General features: G+C 58.4%; 1 protein-coding gene and 1 long non-coding RNA gene across 2 annotated transcripts; both read left to right on the top strand.

Annotated features, from left to right (window-relative positions):
- The first annotated feature begins 50 nt into the window (after positions 1 to 50).
- Positions 51 to 3,987, top strand: LOC133069702 (uncharacterized). The gene is made up of 3 exons (XR_009695933.1): positions 51 to 1,366; positions 2,517 to 2,747; positions 3,347 to 3,987. It is a non-coding gene; the product is annotated as an uncharacterized LOC133069702 (long non-coding RNA).
- A 3,314-nt stretch (positions 3,988 to 7,301) lies between these two features.
- LOC133068902 (alpha-1,3-mannosyl-glycoprotein 4-beta-N-acetylglucosaminyltransferase-like protein MGAT4E) lies at positions 7,302 to 11,299 on the top strand. The gene is made up of 5 exons (XM_061159817.1): positions 7,302 to 7,402; positions 7,566 to 7,630; positions 8,726 to 8,859; positions 9,189 to 9,318; positions 10,156 to 11,299. The coding sequence occupies exons 1-5, from the start codon at positions 7,302 to 7,304 to the stop codon at positions 11,283 to 11,285; spliced, it is 1,560 nt and encodes a 519-aa protein (XP_061015800.1). The 3' UTR covers positions 11,286 to 11,299.
- Positions 11,300 to 23,191: the final 11,892 nt, after the last annotated feature.

Here is a 23,191-nt window from a genome sequence, read left to right as displayed (position 1 = left end):
GAGCGCCCGCCCCCGGGCCGGGTGGAGCGGCCCCCGGGAACGGATCGCGGCCTTACGGCCCAGCCCAGCCGGCCTCCACTGACCGTTGACTGCGTGCCAGAGCCCCCTCCCTCCCTCAGGAAGTTACGGGTCTGGGGGAGAGGCTGGGCTCACGGGTGGACCCCCAGTCCCGCCCCTCCCTGCCCTGCCTCGTGGGAGGCGCCCTGGTGGAAGTCCGCGGACATTTGGTCAGACCCCCGGGGGCGTGGGGTGTCGGGGCCGGAGGAGGCTTTTCCAGGTAGAGGGGACAGCTCGAACGTCACAACAGCCTAGAGGTGAGAAAACAACCGGAGGATAAGAAACTAGCACTTTGTACTAGGCCTTGTGCACGTGCTTTCATGATGAATTTTTAATATACACAACAACCCTACGAGGCAGGTACTCGTTTCAATTTAAACATAAACCCAGAGAGGCTCAAGTTGATCAGGCCATTTGCCCAAGTTGCATATAGGCCAACAAGTGGTGGAGACAGCACCTAACCGGAAGGTAAGGTGTTGCAGGGAAGAGAGCTCCTTGAGCAACAAGACGGCGGGTGTGGACAGTGGTATGTTAGCTGCTGGCATCTGCGCTTCTTCCCGCGCGAGAGTCCCAGCTACTGTCACCACTTTGCAGAGCAGACAATAAAGGCACAAAGAAGTTCAGTAACTTTAAGAGATAAGAACATTTTTGACACATTTGGAGGGGTGGGGAGGGTAATGTCCTGCCCCAGAGAAGGGAAGAGAAGGAACTCAAAAAGTAGAACTTCAACCCTAAAAAGACCTCTTTCCTCTATAAAGGAGCCAAACCCACGAAGGACTGTTCGCCAGGGCCTCCTTGGTAGGTAGGTGTCAACAGAGTCCTCGTCCTGCTGTTAGATTCACCTGAGGAAGAGTCTCTTATCCTTGAGGATCGTCGTCTAAAAGGCCACGGAGGGGAGAAGCCTCCTCTTCAGAAAGCTCTGAAGTAAACCCAAAGGTCCTTGGATGAGGCAGATTCTTTCCTAGATGTCTAGGGCTTAAGGATCTTGTTAAGCCAGGGCAGCGGAGGCTGAAGCCAAGGGCGGCTGGCACCCTATTGAGGCGTCAGTGTAGAGAGGACGTGAGATTGCAGGTTAGAATGTGCTCATGTGTTCACAGACTCTAGCTGGGGGTGTAGAGGAATCTGTTGCAGAAAGTTTTAACTTGGATGAATATTTGAAAATTTTTCACAATTAAATGTTGGGGAGAATAGTCCTTTTGCTCTTTGCCTTCTAGAGGGTTTTGCTGGGGTGGATTTCCTGACATGTGCTCTCTCCCAGGAGCAGCGTTAAGACTATTATCACACTGAACACTGGCATCCTCCACGCCAGGTAGGCAAAACTCTGAAGCGAACTCCAGACACGTACGGATTACGGCCGAGAAGCAGGACAGCGCGCCCGTCTCCAGCTACCCCCGGGCCGCCCCCGCACCGCGGCTTCCCTGCCCCGCGTCCGCCACTTCCGGTAGAGCCCAGAGCCACGGGATTCCGTGGCCCGCAGACGGGTCAGCCGCTGCACCTCCCCGCGGACGCGCCCAGCAGCTGAGGGAGGGTCGACGGCGGGGCCTCGAAAGGAGCTGGGAGGGGCCGCTCGGCCCGCGGGGACGCGGAGGCGCTCCCGGCCCTTTATGATGCGTGTTTACATGCGCGGAGGGATCCCTCCAGCTGACAGCCGTGCCGCGCCGGCCCTTCTTTTTTTAAAGAGCCCGGCCGCGGACGCTGATTGGCCGGCCGGCGCGGGCGCTGATTGGCCGGCCGGCGCGGCGCTCGGGGGCGGGGCGCGCGCCGCATTGTCTGCTCCGGGGCCGCCGGGTGCCTGGAGGCCGTGCTCGCTCCTGGGCGGAGGTCCGGCTCTCGGGGCCGAGGGCGCCGAGGCTGGGGCGGACCGGCGTTGTGTCCCGGGCCGGGGTCGGCGAAGGGCAGCCCCGGCGGCCGGAGCGGAACCGAGCCCCATCCGGGTGCCACGTCTCCAGTAACCCCTCCTCACCCGGGACGACACCCCGCCCCGCGGGGCTCAAGTCTCTGGCCGCGGCATCTGTGCCTCCCTGGAGCCGAGCACACGGCCTTGGGGTCTCTGTCCTCCCTCCGCCCGCTCAGCCTGCGGGCCTACCCCGGCCTGCCCGGTCCCTGCCCGGCCCGCGCCCCGGCTCCGTAGCCCACGCCCCGGGCCGGCCGCCCGGTGTCGGGGCGCACCGCGTTCCTTTCGGAAGCCGCGCTGCACACTCGCAACCCAGGGCACGACGTGGTCCCGCGCCCACCCCCGGCTGGGCTCCGGGAGCGGGCAGGCCGGCTCCCGGGCTGGGGCGGCCGGCGCGGCACGTAGCGCACGTGGAGGGCCGCTCCTGCCCGCCGCTGCCTCCCCCGGCTTCCGGGGCGCGCGGTGCGCCTGCCCTCGGCGCGGCGTCCCTTCCACTCCACCCGTCCCTCCCCAGTCCTGGTGGGCCTCCTCTCTGCCCTCCTTTCCTGATTTCCCCGATGCACAGGCCTCTTCCCGACCTGCTCACAGTCCAGCTCGGCTCCTCCCTGTGGTTCGCTGTCGTCATCCCCCACTCCTTTGGGGGCCCTGGAATGTTGGGTGTCGGATGTCCCGCGTGGAGGCAAACCCACAGACAGACCCCGACACCTCAGGCTGAGGTGCCGCCTCGGTGGCCTCCGTGTTTTACTTTATTTTGTGTACTCTCACGACGTGTCTCTGTTCCTGCACCTTTAACTCGGTGATTGTCCTTTTCCACCTCCGTCCCTGCCCTCTCACCCTGGGGACTGTAAACCGCTGGGAGGGAGGGAGCCAAGGCCTCCAGCCCCTAGCAGAAGGGGAGGGGAAATGGCCTTTATGGTGGTCCGTGGCTCCGTCTGGCCGAGGATGGAGTTTTGGACCTGACAAGGAGGTGAACCTGGCTCCCAGGGGAGGCAGGAAGATGTCGCACCACAGAGCCCACCTACTGGGCTGAGCCCTGGTCATTCCCCCTGCTCCGCTGCCCGCCTCGGTGCCGCCGGAAGTCTCTTGCGTGGGACTTGTGCGCTCCAGGTCCCGCCCCACCCCCCGCCACGGGTCCGTCCTTGTGGGTCCACTCCCACCGTGACAGGCGGGTCTGGGTCCTAGGGAGGCACCTGATAACTAAATACCTTTCTCTCCTGCCCATTCCCTCTTCCTGTCCGGTCGTGGGACCCCTTCAGCCCGGAGGGGCCTGGGGTCAGGACTTGGAGTCACGTGGCTGCCTGGGCCCCTCCCCAGGGCGCCCCATCCCGAGGCGTGGGGCGGGGCGGGGCGGGGCGGCGCGGCGTCCTCATTCCTAGGCTGTTTCCTCCCATTCAGGTTGGACCGCTTTGGAGGTTCTGGGCTCTGCTGGGAAAAGCTGAAGAGGCAGAGAGAAAAGCACAGGTCCCTGTTCACCCCACGGCCGCTGCCGTCACCCTAAGAAAGGGACTGGGGGCCCTCAGGTGGTCGGAGTGTTTGGAATCCTCTGAATCCGGGGTGAAAGTCTTGCAACAGGAATAAAACTTTACGTCAGAGCTTCCCGGAGCCCTCCTGAATCCACCACGCTCATTTGAAATCCAGAGCTCAACCAGATCCTGTCACATGTCCAGCACAGGGTCTGACAATCCTGATGCCAGCCCTTCTCCCCTCCCCTGGCAGGGAGCACCTGGAGACACTGCGGAACCAGGAACCAGATCGACCGGTGGCTGGAGTGATCCATAGTCTATTGGACACACCAGGCCTGTGAAGTAGATGGGTTGTTGTTTAGCTGCCAAGTCGTGTAAGGCTCTTTTGCAACCCCACGGACCGTAGCCCACCAGGCTTCTCTGTCCTCGGGATTTCCCAGGCACGAATACTGGAGTGGGTTGCCATTTTCTTCTCCAGAGGATCGTTTCAACCCAGGGATCAAACCTGGGTCTCCTGCTTGGCAGGTGAATTCTTTACCAATGAGCCACCAGGGAAGCTGAAGTATAATTGATGGGTGATATTAATAAACAATAAAAAGCCATCTCTTGGAGAAACTGAGACTCAGAAAAACTTATTAACCAAAGTCACACAGGTGGTAACAGAACTAAGGCTGGAAAGGTAACCCTGGATCCTGTGATCTTCCCTAAACACCACGGTGAGGAGTGAGGACATGGAAACCCCATCTCAGATCTGACCACCAGCTGGCCCTTCAGCTGCCAACACGTGTCCATTCTCTCCCCTTTAAGCCCGGATGGTCTCACGTGCCCTGGACTGTCATCTATAGTACCTTTGCTTACATTCTGATGGTTTCACCAACAGTACTCACCCTTACACAGTGCCGGTTGAGACTCATGAAGTAGGCTTTGTAACCGTTACTGATTCTGACCTTTGACTGGAACCATGCTGCTAGCAGGTTAGTTTTTCCTGTTTGGCAGCTTTCAAGAAGAGGTAGATGAAGTTTTTTCACACTCACCTCAAGGTTTGGCCACTGCTTCTCCCCCCACTCTCCTCTCCATCCTCCACAGGCTGTCCAGCTCACATACAGCCTCCATTTGTACTGTTTACCCTTTGGTTTGCTTTTCACTGTTTATTCCTCACTTGTCTGCCATCCTCTGTTCATCCTCTCCTACCTCTGCCCAGAGCCCTTCAACTAGAGGGATCACTTCCTGCCCCATCTTTTCCCATCTCATCCCATACAGGTGCCCAGTATAAAGCCAGGACCTAGCATAGTCTCTGACTCTCCCAAGACCTGACCTAAAGCAGAAGCCAAAGACTCAAATGCCTAACAGGGGACAGAAAAAATTCTGAAGAAGAGAATGCACTTCCAGCTTACCAGGGCCATCACTGCTCAGGCCAGGGTGACAGCAAGTTGCAATTTTTCAAGAAAAGACAAAAGTCTTAAGTGTTTTTACAGTCTCTCCTAATTTTAAAATGTTCAATCTCATTTCAAAAAAACAGTGTGTGGGCCAACCAGACAAGCCTGCAGTCCAAATGTGTTCTGGGTGGAGCCCCCTCCCTGCAGAGGCTGGCGGTGGGGGTGATCAGTTTGCTGACCTTCAGGAAGAACAATGGTTACCAAGGGAGCGCCAGCGGAGACACCCAGCCAGGGATGTTAGAGGGACAAGGTGTCCTCTGGACCCCTCTCCCCTCCTCCCAGCTGGGGACTGAGCTGATGCTTCTGGGCTGGAAGGAGAGCTCTGACTTCCAGCAAAGCCCAGCGCCCACACCCAGGACACACTGTGACAATAGGCACTGCACCCCAGGTGGTCATCCCCACCTGCATGCTGCAGAGGAGCCTGTTGGGGATCAATGTTTATTTTCATTTAAAGTCCACTGTACTTCAGTTTAAAAATGCGTCTTTCCCCCTTTTTCACTATTGTTTGCCTCCTCTAAAGCGCTTAGAGAAGTGGGAATTAGATGTCAAGATGTGGAAATGTTCTCAAAGTGCTGTGCATCTGTTTAAGAGTCTGAAAGTAAAATCTGGGTGGGGCTCAGGAATAAAGGGAGACAGACCCTTCAGATGTGGTGGAGAGGAAGGCAGTGCTGGGTTCCATGGTTGAAGAACGGTCATCGTCCCGTATCACGAAAGTGCCTACATTTATTGAGTGCTTGCTATAAGCAGACATTTTTCTGTGGATGACTTCTTTTCACCCTCATAAAGATTTCACTGAGAGTAAGCATCGTTATCTTTTAGTTTCTAGATGAGGAACTGGGCTTCAGAGAGATTGAGTCACTTGGCCAAGGTCACGTGGCCAACAAGTTTAGCAGAACTGGATTCTGGCCCAGGTCTGAGTCTGAGTCCAGACTCTGAGCTCTTATCCATCACCCAGGTAGTGCCCTTCTCCGGTGAGCTGCCTGGTTCTCCTGGCACTGCAATGTCCCTGGAACCTAGCATGTGTTTGTTGAAGAGATGGGTGACCACTCATCATATCACATAATCCCAGTAGCTAGTGACTCAACACATATTTGCTGAGCTAGCACTCTGGGCCAGCACTGTGCAAAGTGCTCTGGAAGCAGCATGGAATAAAGCGAAGGCCTGGCCCTCAGTCTAGAGACTGGAGACAGACAGCAATGCACACAGGTAAGATAGCTTCTGGTGGAAGTAAATGCGAGAAGAGAATACGTGGTAGCCAATGGGAGGACGGGAGGGGGGTGAGAGGTGTTTTAACTGTGCTGACCTGAGGCCTCATAAAGAACCTGCACTTTGGGAGGAGTCGGCTCATGGAAAGTCTCCGAAGGAAAGTTCTAAGAAGACCAAATGCCAGCACTGAAGAAACAGCTTGAAAAAAAAAAGAAACAGTTTGTCCAAAGGATGCTCACTCCCCAACAGCTGGGGGAGGAGGCGCAGGGTGGGGGCAGGAGATGGAGTCAAAGAGGCAGGCAGAGGGCCAGGTCAGGCAGGACCCTGGAGGCTGCGGTCTAGAGTTTGATCTCCAGTGTAAAAGGTCCCTGTGTCGTGGGGAAGGAAGGCTGCAGGAGGACAGGGGGGGGTGGGGGTGGGGGCCGGTCAGGTGGTGGCAGGTCCAGGCAGGAGGTGATGTAGCAGCAGACACGGAGAGAGGGGCGTGTTCCAGATGCTTTTGGGGAGGAGAAGGTAACAGCACTAAGTAGATGGACTATGGAGTGTTAAGGGGAGAGGGGTATCAAGGATTTTTCCATGAGGAGCTGGAAAAATAGTGGTGCTATTTACTGAGATGGGGAGAACTTGGGGAGAAAGAGATTTGGCAAGTAGGAAGACTCTGTACCTCTATTTTGACTCCATTAAAATGAAGACACCTCTTATCCAAATGGAGACGGTGAATCGTCAGGTCCTTCAGAGCTCAGGAAAGAAGCTGGGGCTGGAGGTCAGATTGGCTCTAGGAGTTGTCAGTATGCATGTACACATGTATATATGAAATGATGGATATATACACACACCGCATACGTGTATGTATACACACACATGGGCACACACATGTTCACGAGTAGTGTACATAGTAAAGTGTGGGACTGGGTCAGAGCCCTGGGGCGCACGACGGGCACACGACGGGGCTGGCGGGGAAGAGGAGAAGCCAAGGACAGAGCCTGGGAGGGAAGAGTCAGTGGCAAGAGCTGAGCCGGGCAGCGTATGGAGCAGGAGGAGGCTGAGGAGAGAGGAGGGGGAGTGTGAGAAGAAGCGGCTGATCCAGGGCCACAGAGCTTCCAGCACGGCCGCGGAGGGAGCGGGCAGGGCTTGGAAGGGACATTTCTTCGGGGGGGGGGGGGTTGCTGTTTTACCCACCGGATGACGGTCGGCGTCCTTTAGACAGTGACAGGAATGGCCCAGTAGGGCAAGAAGCGTGGGTAGATGGCAGGAGGAAAGAGCGTCCTCACGGGGCAAGAGCAGGGAGCCGGCCGCCCAGGGCAGGAGGGACCCGTCCGGGCCTCTCAGACGAGCGCAGTCCTCGGGTGAGCCCCAGCCGGGTGTCCCCCTGACGATGTAGCAGCTGGCCGGGACACAGAGCAGCATCACAGAGGGAGCCTAACTCAGGCTGGAGCACTGGGGGAGGGGCCTAGTTTGCGGGTGCCAGGTCCTCCAGTACCCCAGCTCCTCTCTCTCCTGCTCGTCCAGGAGCCTGACCCGCTCAGGGCTGCAAGAGCGCTGTGCCCCACGCACCCTGACCCCCTGGGCGGCCAGTGAGTGACAGGTAACAGGTAACAGGGGGAGTGACAGGTAACCTGCGCACTGGGGCAGCGGGAACAGCGCTGGTCACTTGAGGGTGAATTCCTCCGGCTGTCGTTGTAAAACCTTTGATTCAATATATGTATCCATGTATTTATGGTCTATGAAAAAGAAGCCTATTTCTATCACATGTACTGATTTGTATCTGAATTACCCATCAGGCTAAAAGTCCTGGCTTAAGAAAACCAGGTAAGAAAAGTTTAAGCCTTCCTGCTGTATGTAAGTACTGTTTTTATAACTCTTATCAAAAAGCTAAATGGTTAAGGGAGAAAAGCATGGTAACCTCTACCAAAATACTAAAGTGGCAGGGAGCCATGAAAATGGGGGAAATTAGAGAATATTGTAGCCTTGGGAGCATCATAATTACTGATGACGATTTCTTTTCTTTTGTGTACTGACTGCAGAGAAACGATCAAGCGTAGGAGACAAGGTATGTTAAAGCCTTTCTTCTGATCATTTAGAAACAATCAGAAAAGCACATTCTCTCTGGAGGAAAGACACAGACAGGGAAAAAGCAGCATACGAGTGCTCTGGAGGCTGAGCCAGTCTGAATTCCTGCAGCCCATCACTCCCGAAAGGATTTTTCTTTCACTCTGAGTTAACAGAATTATGTTCTAATCGAGGTCTGTGAATAAGATTAAGGGTTGGAATAAATTAAGGACGTCCTTTACAAAAAGTAGGAAAGGCATCAAATTGCTTAGCACTTAGCAACACTTCAAGTTCAGCTATTTTAATAAATAGTTTGACTTTTGTTTAAAAAAGTAGGAGTGGGTGGTAGCCATCTGTTTTCTAAGATAAACGGGCTTCACCAATGAAGGCCCAGCAGACCGTGATCACTGGAGCAGGGAAAACTCGGAGAATTGGAATCTCCAGACAGAACTGCAGAGAGAGGGCGGCAGAGGGCCCGGGGCCGGTGGGCCCGGCTCAGACAGAGGGCAGGCGTGGGGAGTGAGCGAGCAGTGGACAGAGGGCGGGGAGGGGCGGGCCTGCGGGGGACGGTGAGGCGTGGACGGGGGAGCACCCTGCCAGCCTGCCGCCCTCTCGCCCAGGAGCCGCCATGCACTGCCCCCTCGGGCGCTGCTGCATCGTCTCAGTGGGCCTCGGGGTCCTGTGGCTCCTGTTCACGCTGGACGTCCCCAGGGGAGTTGAAGACGACCAGGCCAGGATGGCTGTCAAGGTCCAAGTAGCGGTCTTGCCCTCGCTGTGCAGGTTCGGGGTGGGTGGGGGGTGTGGACGGCGCTCATCCCTCTCACGGGAGAGCAGGAGGCTCCAAGGGATGGGTGTGGACCTGGCGGGATGCACTAGTCCATAGAGAAGCTGATTCCCCGCCCCCCACCCCCATATTGGTTAAGGTAAGGAAGACAGCAAGTACTGCGTGAGCCCTGGATACTCTGGCCAGTGGTCAGACGTCCTGATACTGTGCTGGGCTCGCTCTGGGGGCAGTGAGCCACTCTTTCCCTGGAGGAGCTCTGGGGAGACCACTATCCGTAAAGCCCATGCTTTCTATGTCAGGAGGACCACGTGTTGCCTCTGCCAGTACCCCAGGAGGACAGCTACAGGAGAAGGAAGGACCTGGGGCCACTAGAAGACTGGCAGAACCTCACCTCCAAATACCTGGAAAAACTCCAGCAGAGAAAGAAGAGTGAGTTCCAAGGAGGGGAGTGGGTACCCTGGGAGTAAGAGAGTCAAGAGGAGGAGGGGAGGGGCTCCCTGGTGTCCAGCGGTGAGGACTCTGTGAGTCCACTGCAGGGGGCGTGGGCTCTGTCCCTGCCCAGGGCACCAAGATCCTGAATGCCATGTGGTGTGGCCAAAATAGAGGGAAAGAAGAAGAAGGTGGGGACTCAGAGAGAAGAGGCAGGGAGACAAGAGGGCAGGGTGGCCGGGCATCCGCGGGCTGGGCAGAGAGTCCTTTCCCCGTCAGGGCACCTGGTCTCAGGGATGAGGAGCAAGGAGGGGGAGATAAAGTGGCTGCTCCTGGAAGACAGTCTGAAAGCACCTGGGAGGAGGGGGCTCTTCGGTCGGCACAGCCCTACTCGCCCAGATCGCAACTCTGGGGTGCGGGGACCTCTGGAGCCACGCCGGCAGATCCAGAGCTGAAGCAGGGCTCGGGCTCCTGGCTTCCAGGAGAGGAGCTCCTTCCAGGAGACCTTCGTTAAAGGAGAGCTTTGTGAAGATGAGCTAGGTGAAATCAGAAGGAATGACAGTAAATGTAAAAGTAGCTAATGTGTGTACTGAGCACTTAAACCACAGGCAGCAAAACCCGGGCTCCAGGAAGCCTCGGAGCTGCGGGGAGCAGCGCCCTGGCCCTTTGGCATGCACACCAGGCTCCCGGTGACGGTGTCCAAACGCAGAGCCCAGGCGGGGGCCGCGCTCCCCACAGCCAGGGCCTGCACCCCACTCGGGGGTGGGAAACGGGAGCGGGGAGGGGGGCGTGCGCGAGCCGGCGCCCCGCCCCTGACGCCGCCACTTGCCTCCCCAGCGTGGCTGACGGTGGGCGTCTCCTCGCGGCCCCGGCCCGGGCCGGAGCCCAGCGGCCTCCTCTCCACGCTGCTCTCGCTGTTCCGCGCCACCTCGAAGGTGGAGCAGAAGCGCCTCACGGTGCTGGTCCATCTGGCGGGCGCCGACCCCGCCTGGCTCGGGGAGACCGTCCTGAGCATTTCCAGCCTCTTCAGCCCGCAGATCTTGGCGGGGCAGCTGCTGCTGATCCACGCCCCTCCAGACGCCTACCCGCCCGCGGGCGCCGGCCGGGAGCCCTACTCCGAGCAGAACGTGGATCACGCCTTCCTCATGAGCTCTGCCTCGAAGCTCTCGGAGTACTTCCTGCTGCTGGAGGACAACGCCTTCTGCGCCCCCAACTTCATCAGCCACGTACAGTGGAAGGTGGACACGCTGCGGTCTCAGCCCTGGGTCTTCCTGGAGTTCGCCAACCTGGGCGTCCTGGGCAAGCTCTTCCGCAACGGCGACCTGCAGACGCTGGCTCACTTCCTGCTCCTCTTCTACCGGGAGAAGCCCCTCAACAGGCTGCTCGCCCACTTCCGCGTCCTCCTGGCCCAGAAGGACCCCATCCTGTGCACGCCCTTCCTCTTCTACCACAGGGCCACCTACTACCCCCTGAACGACAGGCAGGAGGCCTCGGGCGCACTCAGGAAGAGCCCGTACGCCCCTGACAACCCGCCGGCAGCCGCCTTCACCGACATGAAGGTGTTTGAGGTCCACTTCCCCTGGGAGGCCTACACTCTGGACGAGTCTTTCTTCTGGACCCACAGTGTGAGCGCCGGCAACCACCTGACCGTCATCCTGAACCAGCCGGCCGACCTGAGGAGGGTGCAGGTGCTGACGGGCACCATTGTGGATGGCAAGTACGCTCTGGGGAAGGGGCAGGTGGAGCTGGGCTACGGGCCCGAGGGCATGCCGCAGCGCTGCTCCAGCTTCGTCCTGCTGGGCCGCCTCCTGGAGGGGCAGCTGGATCAGGAGGTCGTGCCCAGGTCCGTGGGGTACCAGGTGAGCTGCGTGAGGCTGCTGGCGAACGCCAACCAGACAGGCGGGCTCATCGTCAGGCACATTTACCTCTGGGAGGAGCATGCCAGAGGCGCGGACCACTTGGGATGAGGACAGACCAGGAAGGCAATGAAACATTAAAATCTTGCAGTCATTCTAGCCTGAGTGATCTGGGGGCGGGGCGGGGCGTGCCAGGGAATGAGGGGCAGAGAGGGAAGACACTCTGGTGCCAACAAGACGCTCCACCTGCTCTTTCCTTTTTCTATCCAGACAAGGGACTCTTTCAGGCTCTCTTTTCCTGGTTCAGATGTAGCTTAGCCCAATTTGGGACAAGGCCCTGGTCGCTCCCAGAACCTTTCTGTTCCTGGAGTGCTGAGGTCAGCACAAGGACAGGGTGATGGTGTGTGTTCTCCCACCTGGAGGGGAGGGGTAACCGGAGGGGAAATCATGGCTGGGCCCTGGAATTCACACAGCAGAAGCTAAGAAAGGGTTTCTCATGAGAAGTCAAACTCCCTGAGGCTCTGGAGTTCACAGACACATGCACAGCAGTGAAATGAAGCCCCTGACCCCGTCTTTCTAAGCTGTTCTGTGGCGCCAGCCCAGTTCCTTCCTTCCCTCACAAACGACTGCGGAACGAACAGTTTGCCACCAAAGCATCACCTTCTCCTCGGTGCTCATGTCTCACCCCCACACCAGCTTCTGCATCCCATCGCTGCTGAGACTCCTCCCTGTTCATAACGAGAAAAATAGTCAAACCTAGAGGGGTTTCCAGATCTCATTCTCCTTAACTCTCTGCAGCAATACACAGGACAACTTAAGTCTCCTTCTTGACACCTGGGATTCGTCCATTCATCAGAATTACTGAATCCCTACTATGTTCCATATTTCCCAGGTGGCGCTGATGGTAAAGAACTCACCTGCCAATGCAGGAGACTATGAGAGTCGGGTTGCGGGTTCAGTCCCTGGGTCAGGAACAGCCCCTAGAGAAGGGCGTGGCAACCCGCCCCAGTATTCTAGGCTGGAGAATCCCACGGAGAGAGGAGCCTGGCGGGCTACAGTCCATGGGGTCTCACAGAGTTGGACATGACTGAAGGGACTTAGCAGGCTCACTTTACTATGTTCCAGGGACCAAAGGAGCTCCTCTTGGGTTTAAGAAGTACAGGACCCCAACTTCATTCGGAGCTTAGGAAAGGCTTTCTGGAAGTCATGACATCTAAACCTGACCTACCAGATTTTCAGAGAAGAAAGCCAGGTGTTGAGGAAGGTTCAGGAAGATTTTCAAGTAAAAGAAATAGCATGTAGGGAAGTGGGCCAGAAGTGAGAAGGAGCTTGGCTCATTGGGGAAAACCACTCATTTAATGGGGCTGGAAGTGGAGGGTGCGCTGGAGTAGGAGTGAGGCAGAAGCTGCAGCAGCGGGACTGAGAAAGAGCCAGCTCACAGAAGGCCGTGGGCAGTTCAGTAGGGGCAAGGGTGGCCTCTGTGCTGGCACGAAGGATGCAGTGCTGGGACAGCTGCATGTCCGCGTGCCGGGGAGCGAGCTGTGGCTCCTGCCTCACATTACATTAAAGATGAACCCAGAATAGATCTAGACCCAGAGCTAAAAACTAAAGAACTCAGAAGAAAACAGAAGAAAAAGTGTAAATCATTGTGACCTTGGATTAGGCGATAGATTCTTAGATATGACACCAAAAGCACAATTCACCAAAGGATAAATAAATTGGTGGTCGTGGTTGGTGGTTTAGTCATTAAATCGTGTCTGACTCTTGGGACCCCGTGGATTGTAGCCCGCCAGGCTCCTCTCCCCATGGGATTTCCCAGGCAAGAACACTGGAGTGGGTTGCCATTTCCTTTTCCAGGGGATGTTCCCAACCCAGGGATCGAACCCACGTCTCCCGCATTGCAGGTGAATTCTTTACCAACTGAGCTACCAGGGAAGCCCCAAATAAATTGGACTCTATCAAAATTAAAAACTTTATAGTTCACGGGATACTGTCAAGGTAGTGATAAGATGACCCACAGAATGGAAGAAACATCTGCAAATCATATCTGATGAGAGATCGATATCCAGAATATATAAATAAAGCTCACACACAATAATAAACAGACAAATAACACAATTAAAATTGGGCAAAGGATTTGAATAGACATTTCTCTGAAAAAGATACACAAATGGCCAGCAAGCAAGTGAAAAGGCACTCATGGTTAGTCATCAGGGAAATGCAAATCAAAACCACATTGAAACGCCACTTTACGCCCACCAGGATGGCTATTTAAAAAACAGGAAATACGTGTTGGTGAGGTGTGGAGAGACTGGAGCCTCACACGTGCTATTGGTGGTGTTCGGTCGCTCAATCGTGTCTGACTCTTTGCGGCCCCAAGCACTGCAGCACGCCGGGCCTCCCTGTCCATCACCAACTCCTGGAGTCCACCCAAACTCATGTCCATCGAGTCGGTGATGCCATCCAGCCATCTCATCCTCTGTCGTCCCCTTCTCCTCCTGCCCTCAATCTTTCCCAGCATCAGGGTCTTTTCACATGAGTCAGCTCTGTGCATCAGGTGGCCAAAGTATTGGAGCTCCAGCTTCAGCATCAGTCCTCCCAGTGAGTATTCAGGGCTGATCTCCTTCAGGACTAACAGGCTGATCTCCTTGCACCCAAGGGACTCTCAAGAGTCTTCTCCAACACCATAGCACATGCATGCTTAGCAGAGTTGTAAAACGGGGCAGCCGCTTTGGAAAATGTTTTAACAATTCTCAAAATGTTAGAGTTACCATATGATCCAGCAGTTTCACTCCTAGGTCCGCATGTACTTAAGAAAATAAAAACCTACATCCACACAAGGGCTTTCACATGAATGGTCATGGCAACATGGTGATAACCCAAATGTGGAGACAATCCAAAAGTCCATCCCTGATGAACGGGTGAGTGACGCGGTGTATCGTATGATGAGATAACTACTCAGCCAGGAGAAGGGCTGGAACACTGACACGGGCTGCCGCACGCAGGAGCCTTTAAGACACTGTGCGGCATCAAGGAAACCAGTCACAAAGGCCAGAGGGCTTACGGCTCCACTTGTGTGAGATGCCCGCAGTAAGCAAGTCCAGAGGGACTCGTGTCTGCAGGTGAGGAGAAGCTGGCTGTGGCAGTGGTTGCGCTCTGTGAACACACTGGGAACCACTGAATTGTATACTTGAAGAAGAGTGAATTTGGGGGTATGTGAATGATGTCTCAACAGAGCAGTTCCTTGCTTAAAGCTGTAGGAGCCAGGGAGAGGGTTTGGAGTACGCTGGCGGCAGCAGGTCACAGAGCGCTTCTGAGCAGCAGAGGAAGCGGCCGTGGGTGCCTCGGGGAGGTCGCCCCAGGCACCCCAGCGGGGTAGCTGGCGGGGTCAGGATGGGGAAGCCCGTGAGCACTAACAAGACGGGGGCTTCCCTGGCAGTCCGGTGGCTGAGACGCCACACTCGCAGCGCGGGGGGCCCGGGCTCGGTCCCCGCTCAGGGAGCCAGATCCCACATGCCACGGCAGAGTTCACACACTGTTACTGAAACACAGAAAAAGGACCCCACACGCCGCAGTGAAGACCCAGCAAGGCAAAACGAGGAAATGCGCACAAGGAGACGTCAAGGAAAACCAACAAGACTCGAGGGGTCTCAGCGCGGGCCGGGCGCCCCGGCCCCTTCTGCCTCCCCGTCAGCCTTCTTTTCCACGGTAAATCAGAAGCTGATCTCTTTTCCACATACCTCTCTGACTACTCACCACAGTCTCTGTCCCGGCCGCCGTTTCTCCAGCCAGCCCTGAGCGGGGGACAGTTCCAGGGCTCTCTGCCACCTCCTCCTTCCGTTTTCAGTCAGGGTCAGAGCCACACCTGAGGGAACGTTCAGGCACCGCCCAGGTCCATCATCCTCGGGGGTCTCCAGCCCGAGCCTCCACGTCCCTCCTCCAGCAGAGGACGCCGCCCTCCACCTGGCTTTAACTGGCACCTCAGCCCAGCGTGTCTGAGATAAAATTCTTCAGCTTTTGTCTGTTTCTGACGATGGTTACCTTACCTACGTAAACTCACAATCCTAAAACGGGGCTTGGAAAAATGGTCCATAAGCTGCTTACAGCAGGATCCCCTGGAATTGCTCATTGAAAGTGATTTTGCCCAGCCCGGCTCATCCTCCAGTCAGACTGCTCCAGCAGCGGGCCTCTGCTTCCCCCGCCTCACCCTGGCCGGCCCCCCAGCCCCGGGTCAGCCTCTCAGACCGGCCGCTGTACGTCAGGCCACGGGCAGCCCCTGTCACTCCCCAAGAGGCGCTGGGGAGCCTCGGGAGGGGCTGGGGGGAGGCTGCCCAGGGGCGGCAGCCGGCAGCGGAGGGAAGCGTGTGAGCAAGGGCCCCGCGGCTCCCAAGGCCTCCTGGCCTGACAGCGTCCCCGGGGTCCAGGGCCGTCACATGGCCGTCCCGGGGAGAGACCTGTCAGAGGGGGAAGGAGCGCAGGAAGGCGGGAGGCCTCCACGGCCGCGCTCCCGCCAGCGAAGAGGGGGCATCTCCTCCCCTTGCTGGCCGGCTGCTCTGGGACCCGGCTGGACTTCCCGGACACCCCGTCATCACCCCGAGCCTGAGGATACAGGGCAGTCGGCTCCCTGCGGCCTCCACGCTGGGGGCAGGAGAACTGGGGGGTCCGACCTCTGGGTCCCAAGTGGTCTCTCCTGTAGGATGCAGACACTCAGGGCCGCTGAGAAAGCGAGTGGGGTCCATGTGTGTGAGGACCCGGGACTCGGAAGAGCCCCTCGCGTTGGGTCCTGCTACCGGCAGGTCCCCGGGGCACTCCCGCCTGCAGCCCCTCCCTTGTGTCACCACCGCCCCGGGGCTCTTCCCCACCACCTCCACTCTGGCTGGCTCTGCCTGCCGCCCACCAGGCTGGCACGCCCGTCGCCACGTGCTCCCCGAGCCACAAGGGCCCCGGACTGCGCTTTCTGCCCCGGGAACTGCCTGGCTGTGCCCTGCGCCCTCGTCCCCCAGGCCTCGCGGGGCCCACGGCAGGCCCTCCTCACTGAGCCTGAAGTCCCCGCTGCACCGTCTGCCCATGCCCTGTTCCCACCACCCCCTGCCTGGACACCGGGCTGGCCTGCCGCCCCTCCCTCTCCCCTTCCTCACACATGTCCTGTCTGCTCTCTGCTCTCGTGACCCCAGAAGACCACGGTCTGTTACCCTCTCACCTCGGCTTCAGGGTTGGGCTCTTCTAGGCATGCTTGGGGTAACCTGTCAGCCAACCTCCCGGCTCTCCCGGCCCTCCCGCCAACCCAGGAGCAGGGACTGTCCAGGCTGGAAATCAGTTTCCTCACCTCGCCAAAGAGCCGAGACCGCAGGGGACTCGCTGCCTAGGTGTCAGGCTGTCACACGCTTCAGTAGGCGGTCAGCGCGATACATCTGTTCACCTTCCAGCCCACTGGGGGCCTCATCGGGGTCCCTGGAGCTCAGAGTGGGCCTGCCCGCCTCCTTTCCACCCACACGCTGGCCTGTAAGATCAGGGGTGGTGCCGGGACCTCTGACCCGAGTTCCATGAGGCGCTGCGGCAGCAGGGGGCACGCGCCCACGCAGGGCTCCTGTGAGGCTGTGTCCGAGGCAGGGACCCCCTTCTTGGCTTCCAGGAGTGAGCCCCGCTCTTTCTCAGCTTGTGTGTTGAGATAGCGACGGTGGGACTGGAGGCAGGCCCAGAGCCTTTGGAGGAGGGCATGGGGACCTGCAGGGCTGGTAGGTCCATAACCTCGGGGCCTTAGGGGCCCCTGGCCACGGGTCTGGGGTTCAACCCCTAACACATCCAGGCCTTAAGCCTGGGTGCCTCCAGGCCCTGGCTTCTGTTCACCCTCTGGAAGTGGTCCTCTATGAATGAAGGCTCCCACTGCTGGAGAGAGGGGCCCTGGGAACCACTGGCTTGGCAGAGGCGGGGGTGTCCAGCCACCTTATGGAAGGCAGGGGCGAGTACCCTGCCTAGGGGGCCGTGAGCCAAGCCGTGGGGTGGCTGCTGGCACCACACCCTGCGGGGGTCACTCAGCCGGAGCCAAGGGCCACGGGCCCGTCACTGACACTTTGCTCGTCCGGTTGGAGGCCCTGCCGCCAAGAGCCAGCCCCACCCGTCACTGCAGTAAAACGTCTGGGCCTCACTGCCGGCTGCCTGGCTGGGAACGAGGACAGAGCCCTGTCTGCGGCTGAGGAAGGGCCCCCTCCAACGGACCGCCAAGCTGCGGGGGGCTCAGGTGGGATGAGGGTATGGCCAGGAGGCCCTGAGGGGCGCTTTGTGTGTGGGGGGCGGGGTGGGGTGTGCAGCCAAGCCTGGGCTCTCGCGGACCGTCGCGTGGCTCCAGACACCGGGACGAGTGGCGAGAGGTCTTGGCTGGGGAAGTTGGGATCATGAACCATCTAGAACAAGTGTCTTCAAAAGACCTAGATTTGGGGGAAAGGAAGCGCCTCGGGGAAGCGCAGAGTCGGCACAGAGGCTCATTGTGCACAGGGAGGCGATGCAAGGAGGCGCTCCGACCAGGCCCTGGGGGGCCCTGCTGACAGGCCAGCCTCGCGCCCGGGACCCAGTCCGGGCACTTAATCCTCATCTCAGCCCTTGGTTGTGGGTCCACTGTTTCCATCTGTTTTTTAATTAATTTGTTAATTAATTTTTTGATGTGGACCATTTTTAAGTCTTAATTGAATTGTTACAATATTGCTCCTGTTTTATGCTTTTGGGGTTTTGACCGCAGGGCACGTGGGATCCCAGCTCCCCGACCAGGAATTGAGTCTGCAGCCTCTGCCCTGGAAGGAGTGGTCGTAACCTCCGGACTGAGGAAGCCCTGCGGCTCAGGTTACAGTCGGGAACAGGCCCAGTGACTCGACGGGGCACTCAGTGCTGAAGCAGCAAATCTGGGACCCATATGTGGCCAATCCGGCTTCAGAGTCTGCGCTCTCAACCCTGAATAATGCAGCTGGACATCCACACGGTCTCTCACACCTCTGCAGGGCCTTAACCCCTGACCCCGCTGGGTTCCTCTCTAGAAGAGATGACTGAATGGGCTGGGGTCAGCCGCCTCCTGCCGCGTGGAATCCCGCGTGCCCCTCCTGGGAGAGGCCGCCGCTGCCCCACCTTGCCTGAAAGAACCTCATTCAGCCCCCCTTCAGCTGTGCCCGCGTAGCCTGGTCCCTGCGTCCTCCTCCAGGGAGACGTGCCCTCAGCTCACAGACAGGAGGGGACAGAGGAGAGAAGCCCCTCCCCGGGGCCATGCTCACCAGACTTTCTTCCCAAGGGTGGTGGGGCGAGAGCATGGGGGGGCACGCTGCTCTTTGGGGGGCCCCACCAGGCCCTTCTGAGCAGGCGTTAAGTCACCAGCTCCGTTTCCCGGGGGTGACGAGCTGACTGCACTGCAAGGAGGGGGGTGAGGTATCAGGAACACAGGGGTGATCGCCCTTTATGACCTCCCCTTGAACCGTAACCCCCAGACTCGAGGTCTCGGGGGTCACTGCCCTCCTCTGCCCACAGACAGGCACCCTGTGCTTGGTAGGGTGCCGAGCAGCACCGTGGCCTCTGCCCACCACGTGTCGGAACCTGCCCGTCCCCACCAGCCCGACAACCCAGGAGGCCCCACGGCGTCACTGCAGGCTGACAGCCGCTGCTCGGGGGACAGGCTCTCCCCGAGCGCGGGCACATGAACACTTCATGCAGAAGGAAGTTCAAGCCCTTTGTTCCCCACTGGTTCCCTGTAGTGTCTAGAATAATCCGTGGCGCGCAGAAATGCTGGAGGAGTATTTGAAAGAGAAGTGCACAGCCAAGGTCTTCCAGCTCTTGACTCTTTTCTCCAGCTCCCTCTCTTCCAGTTTCAGCTGTAGTCGGCTGGACTCAGCATCACCTGAGCAGAAACGCGCCCGTGTTGCCCACACCTTTGCCGACCCCCGGCTCTGCCTCCAACACCCGCCACCTCCAGCGTCTGGCTCCCAGAAGCCTGCCCTCGGCCGGGTGGGGCCCCTGTACCCTCCACGCGCATCTGCACCTTTCTCACCCCAGCTCCACGGAGCTTTAAGGAGGGGAGAAGGGAACAGGGAGGGTCCCATGGTGGGCAGAAAGCCCCGGGCACAGCGCTGACCCGTCGCAGCTTCTCTCCAGGCAGAATGGGGGGACACATCAGAGGAGGAAGACTGTTGAAAGCGTCACAGGGCCCACTCCGGGCAGAGAGAGCCTGAACCAGGCACTGCCTCCCACCCCGCCACAGCCCTCCACGCACAGGGCCCCTCGCCTTCCCATCATCCCATCACCAGGACTAATGCCCTGTCTCCTGTCCTGGATCACGGGCAGGCGAATCACCAGGCCTGCAGGGAGCCGACTTCCCACACGGCTCCAGGGCGGGTCAGGTACGAAGGGTGAGGGGCGTACGGGGGAAAGTCCCATGAGTTCAGACTCTGCTGTGGCTCCAGCCCCACGGCAGCAGCTTCGCAGACCCCGCCTGCCGGGGACGGCTCAGGTCGTGCCCTGGGCAGAGCAGCGGCAGGCTGCAGGTGTCCCTGGCTCAGGACACAACTCCCAAGGCAACGCTTTCTCTTTCCGTCCTCACCCCACCAAGGGCTCTGTAGTTTGAAGGGAACCCGGGGGACTTCCCTGGTGGTCCAGTGGCTGAAACTCTGAGCTCCCAACGCAGGGGGCCCTGGGAGGGAACTAGATCCCACATGCGGCGACTAAAGATGCCCCCTGCCACATCAAAGATCGAAACATTCTTTCTGCACCTACGACCTGGCACAGCTAAGTGAGTTAGCAGGAATAAATAAATGGAACCTGTGCAAGGTTTTCCCTGGGAAAGGACTTGGCCCATGTGGGGCTTGGAGGTGGCCCAGCACAGGTTTAACAGATTCTCCCTGGTTATTTAAAAAAACAAAAAAACGATGGGGGGTAGGAACAGAGCCTGGCTCACTCTACTCCACTCTGGGACCACTAGGGGAGGAAGTGGCGGCTGTGAGTTTGTGCAGATGAGCCTCGCAGCTCGCTCTGTCCACCGCTGACTGACTCACTGTCTGGCACCAAAGCGCAGGAGGGCTCGGCTCGGGCTCCTTCTGGCTGCTGGGCTCCTGTGTGGTGACGGCTGGTCCCTCCCTGATGCTCCGAATAGAACTGCTAACAGGTGTGAATTCATGCACGCAGCTGGAGAAGGCAACGGCACCCCACCCCAGTACTCTTGCCTGGAAAATCCCATGGACGGAGGAGCCTGGTAGGCTGCAGTCCATGGGGTCGCGAAGATTCGGACACGACTGAGCGACTTCGATTTCACTTTTCACTTTCATGCATTGGAGAGGGAAATGGCAACCCACTCCAGTGTTCTTGCCTGGAGAATCCCAGGGACGGTGGAGCCTGGTGGGCTGCCGTCTATGGGGTCGCACAGAGTCGGACACAACTGAAGCGACTTAGCAGCAGCAGCAGCAGGAAAAAGGCACAGGCAGGAAGAGAGCAGAGAGTGCCAGATGCCAGTGCCCAGTGAGATCCCAGCAGAGCAGGCTGGACGGACCCACTGGACACAGACCCAGATCCCTGAGGAGGTGCTGGGCAGGTTTCTGTGACCGCCCCGCTTCCTCTCGGACCTTAACTGCCCCTCTACCCCGAGGGTCCTAGAGGGGCCAGGAAGTTAAAAGGTTCTCAAGTAGAAAGTCAAAGCTCTAGCAGGGAGACTCTGTTCCCTAAAATGGAAAGGGGTGCAGGTAAGGAAGACCCAGGCCTGGGCTGGAGCTGGGCGTAAGACTAAGACAAACCAGTAAAGTTGAGGGCCTTGTCGAGCGGGGACCAGCAGACCTCTGCCCTCAGACCTGCAGGGACAGAGGAGGCTGGGGGCCAGACCCGCCGCCTGATGGACAGCTCCTCTGGGGGCACCATGGGGGTCTCGGGGCAGCTGGGCACCATCCTCTCGGCAAACCGCTCCCAGGGGCAATCAAGCAGGGCTCACAGCCGCTCAGTGGTGGGCACACACACACACACTGAGTCTAGAAGTGTGTCCGGAAATCAGAGCAGGAAGACCCAGGCCCACACCCCAGACACCCACCTTGGGGCCACTCCTGTCTCGCTGTGAGAGCCTCTCAAGCCGCCTGGACCCTGGGCTGTGCCGGAAGGGCATCCGGTCCAGCCTGTAGTTCCTGTCGGGCCTTTTTGCTGAGAACATACTGATCTCTCAGACCGCAGGCAGCTGGACCCTCAAACAGTGGTTCTGTTGCAGGAAAGGGGACTGGGCTCTTGTCTAACACTCGGAAATGAATTGTCTGAGGAGGCACATCTGCTGACAAAGCAAGAGATTTATTGGGAAAGGGCGTCGGGTGGAGAGCAGGAGGGGAAGGGAACCCAGAACTGCTCTGCCACGCGGCTCAAAGTCCCGGGTTTTATGGTGATGGGATTAGTTTCCGGGTTGTCTTTAGGCAATCATTCTGACTCAGAGTCCTTCCCGGTGGTGCATGCCTTGTTCAGCCAAGACGGATGACAGAGAGGATTCTGGGAAGTGGTCGGACATGTGGTGTCTCCTTTTGACCTTTCCCAAACTCTTCCAGTTGGTGGAGGCTTATTAGTTCCATGTTCCTTACCAGGACCTCCTGTCATAAAACAACTCATGCAGATGGTTACTATGGTGCCTGACCAGGGTGGGCAGTTTCAGTCACTGTGCTTCCCCTAACAGTTCCTTTCTCTGTGGGGATCCCTTTGAAGATAAAAAGCTATGGGCCTTCTTGCCCAAGAGGCTCACAGGCACTTTATAATGATTTCAGGGGCTCACTGTTTGGGATCCTGGCTCTGGGACCCCATACGGTAGCAAGGCACCGGGTGGAGCCCTGGTAAGGCTCGCTGCCGGACTGGAGGGCACAGGCCTGGCCTCCACTGCGCTCTGGTGTCGCCAGGAGGGGGGACACACTCCCAGCAGCTGCAATCAGAGCCCCGAGGTGGCGTGGCTTGCCTCTCCTTTGGGCCGATCCAGGGCCCTGAACACTCGTGGGGGCCAGTCCTCCACTGGCCCCCCGCGGGCGGAGGCGCCTCTGCTTTACCTTGGAAGGAGGCAAGGACGCTGAAAGATTGAGACAGCCTCTGCCCGGCAGAACCCCACTTACTGGCAATACACACACGTACCAGATCATTGTGCTGTGCGCCTGAGACCGATAGGTTGTCTACTGTGTATTGGCAAAAATAAATTTTAAAAAAGAAAAGCAAAAAAGAAAGAAAAACAGCTGTTATTCAAATTGATGACTAACACAGAACACCCTCCGTTTAAGGAAGACCTAAGCCTGGGGGTGCTCCAGGTCCCCAGGTCACCCAGGAGGAGACAGTGTCAGGACAATCCCCCTGAAGGGGCAGCACGTGCTGCTGGCTCCCAGCCGGCCTGTACCCTGGGTCTTGGGGCCTTGGGCAGGGGTCGGGCTGAACTGGAGAAGGGGCCAGAAGGTAAGTGGGAGACCCTCCCAACTGGAAAGCCATGCTCAGGCGTCTAAGAATAAGCAGAGCATTGAGGCTGATTCCTCCCACCTGCTGGGCTAGACACACATCAGAGTCAGAGGAGGCTGCAAGAGAGGTCAGGTGGCAACGTGAGGTGCCGACTCAGGACAGGGCCGGCGGCTCAGGCTTCTACCCCCAGATCACGGCAGCCCCAGGGCAAGCGGTGGACGCCGCCAGCAGCAGCCACAGCCCACACCTGGGCTTCCAGTGCTTCCACACGTGTCCAGCCTCCCAGGCCAGAGAGCAGGCTGCGGACATGCGGATGTCCTGCAGGTGCCGCAGGCGCGTGTCCACTCACCAGCGTCCAGTGGATCCAGCGCTGGCTGCAGCATCCCCTTCCCCCATGCAGGGGCCGGGCGCAGAGCAGCTGTGTCTTTCTCGCCAGATGCCAGTGGCTCAGGTTGGGTGCCTGTAGGAGCCAATTCCTACCCCATCTGGGAGGGAGGCCAGGCCTCATTCCCCGCCCCAGGACCCAGGCGCAGCCCACAGCAGGGTGTCAGGGGCCTGAGGCCCACGTCTAAGCAGTCCTGCCTGCTGCCTGGCCAGTG

The sequence above is a fragment of the Dama dama genome, chromosome 14 (genome assembly GCF_033118175.1).
Source record: "Dama dama isolate Ldn47 chromosome 14, ASM3311817v1, whole genome shotgun sequence".
NCBI lineage: Eukaryota > Metazoa > Chordata > Mammalia > Artiodactyla > Cervidae > Dama > Dama dama.
Note: the sequence above shows the minus strand (reverse complement) of the source record. Positions and strands in the feature narration are given on the sequence as shown.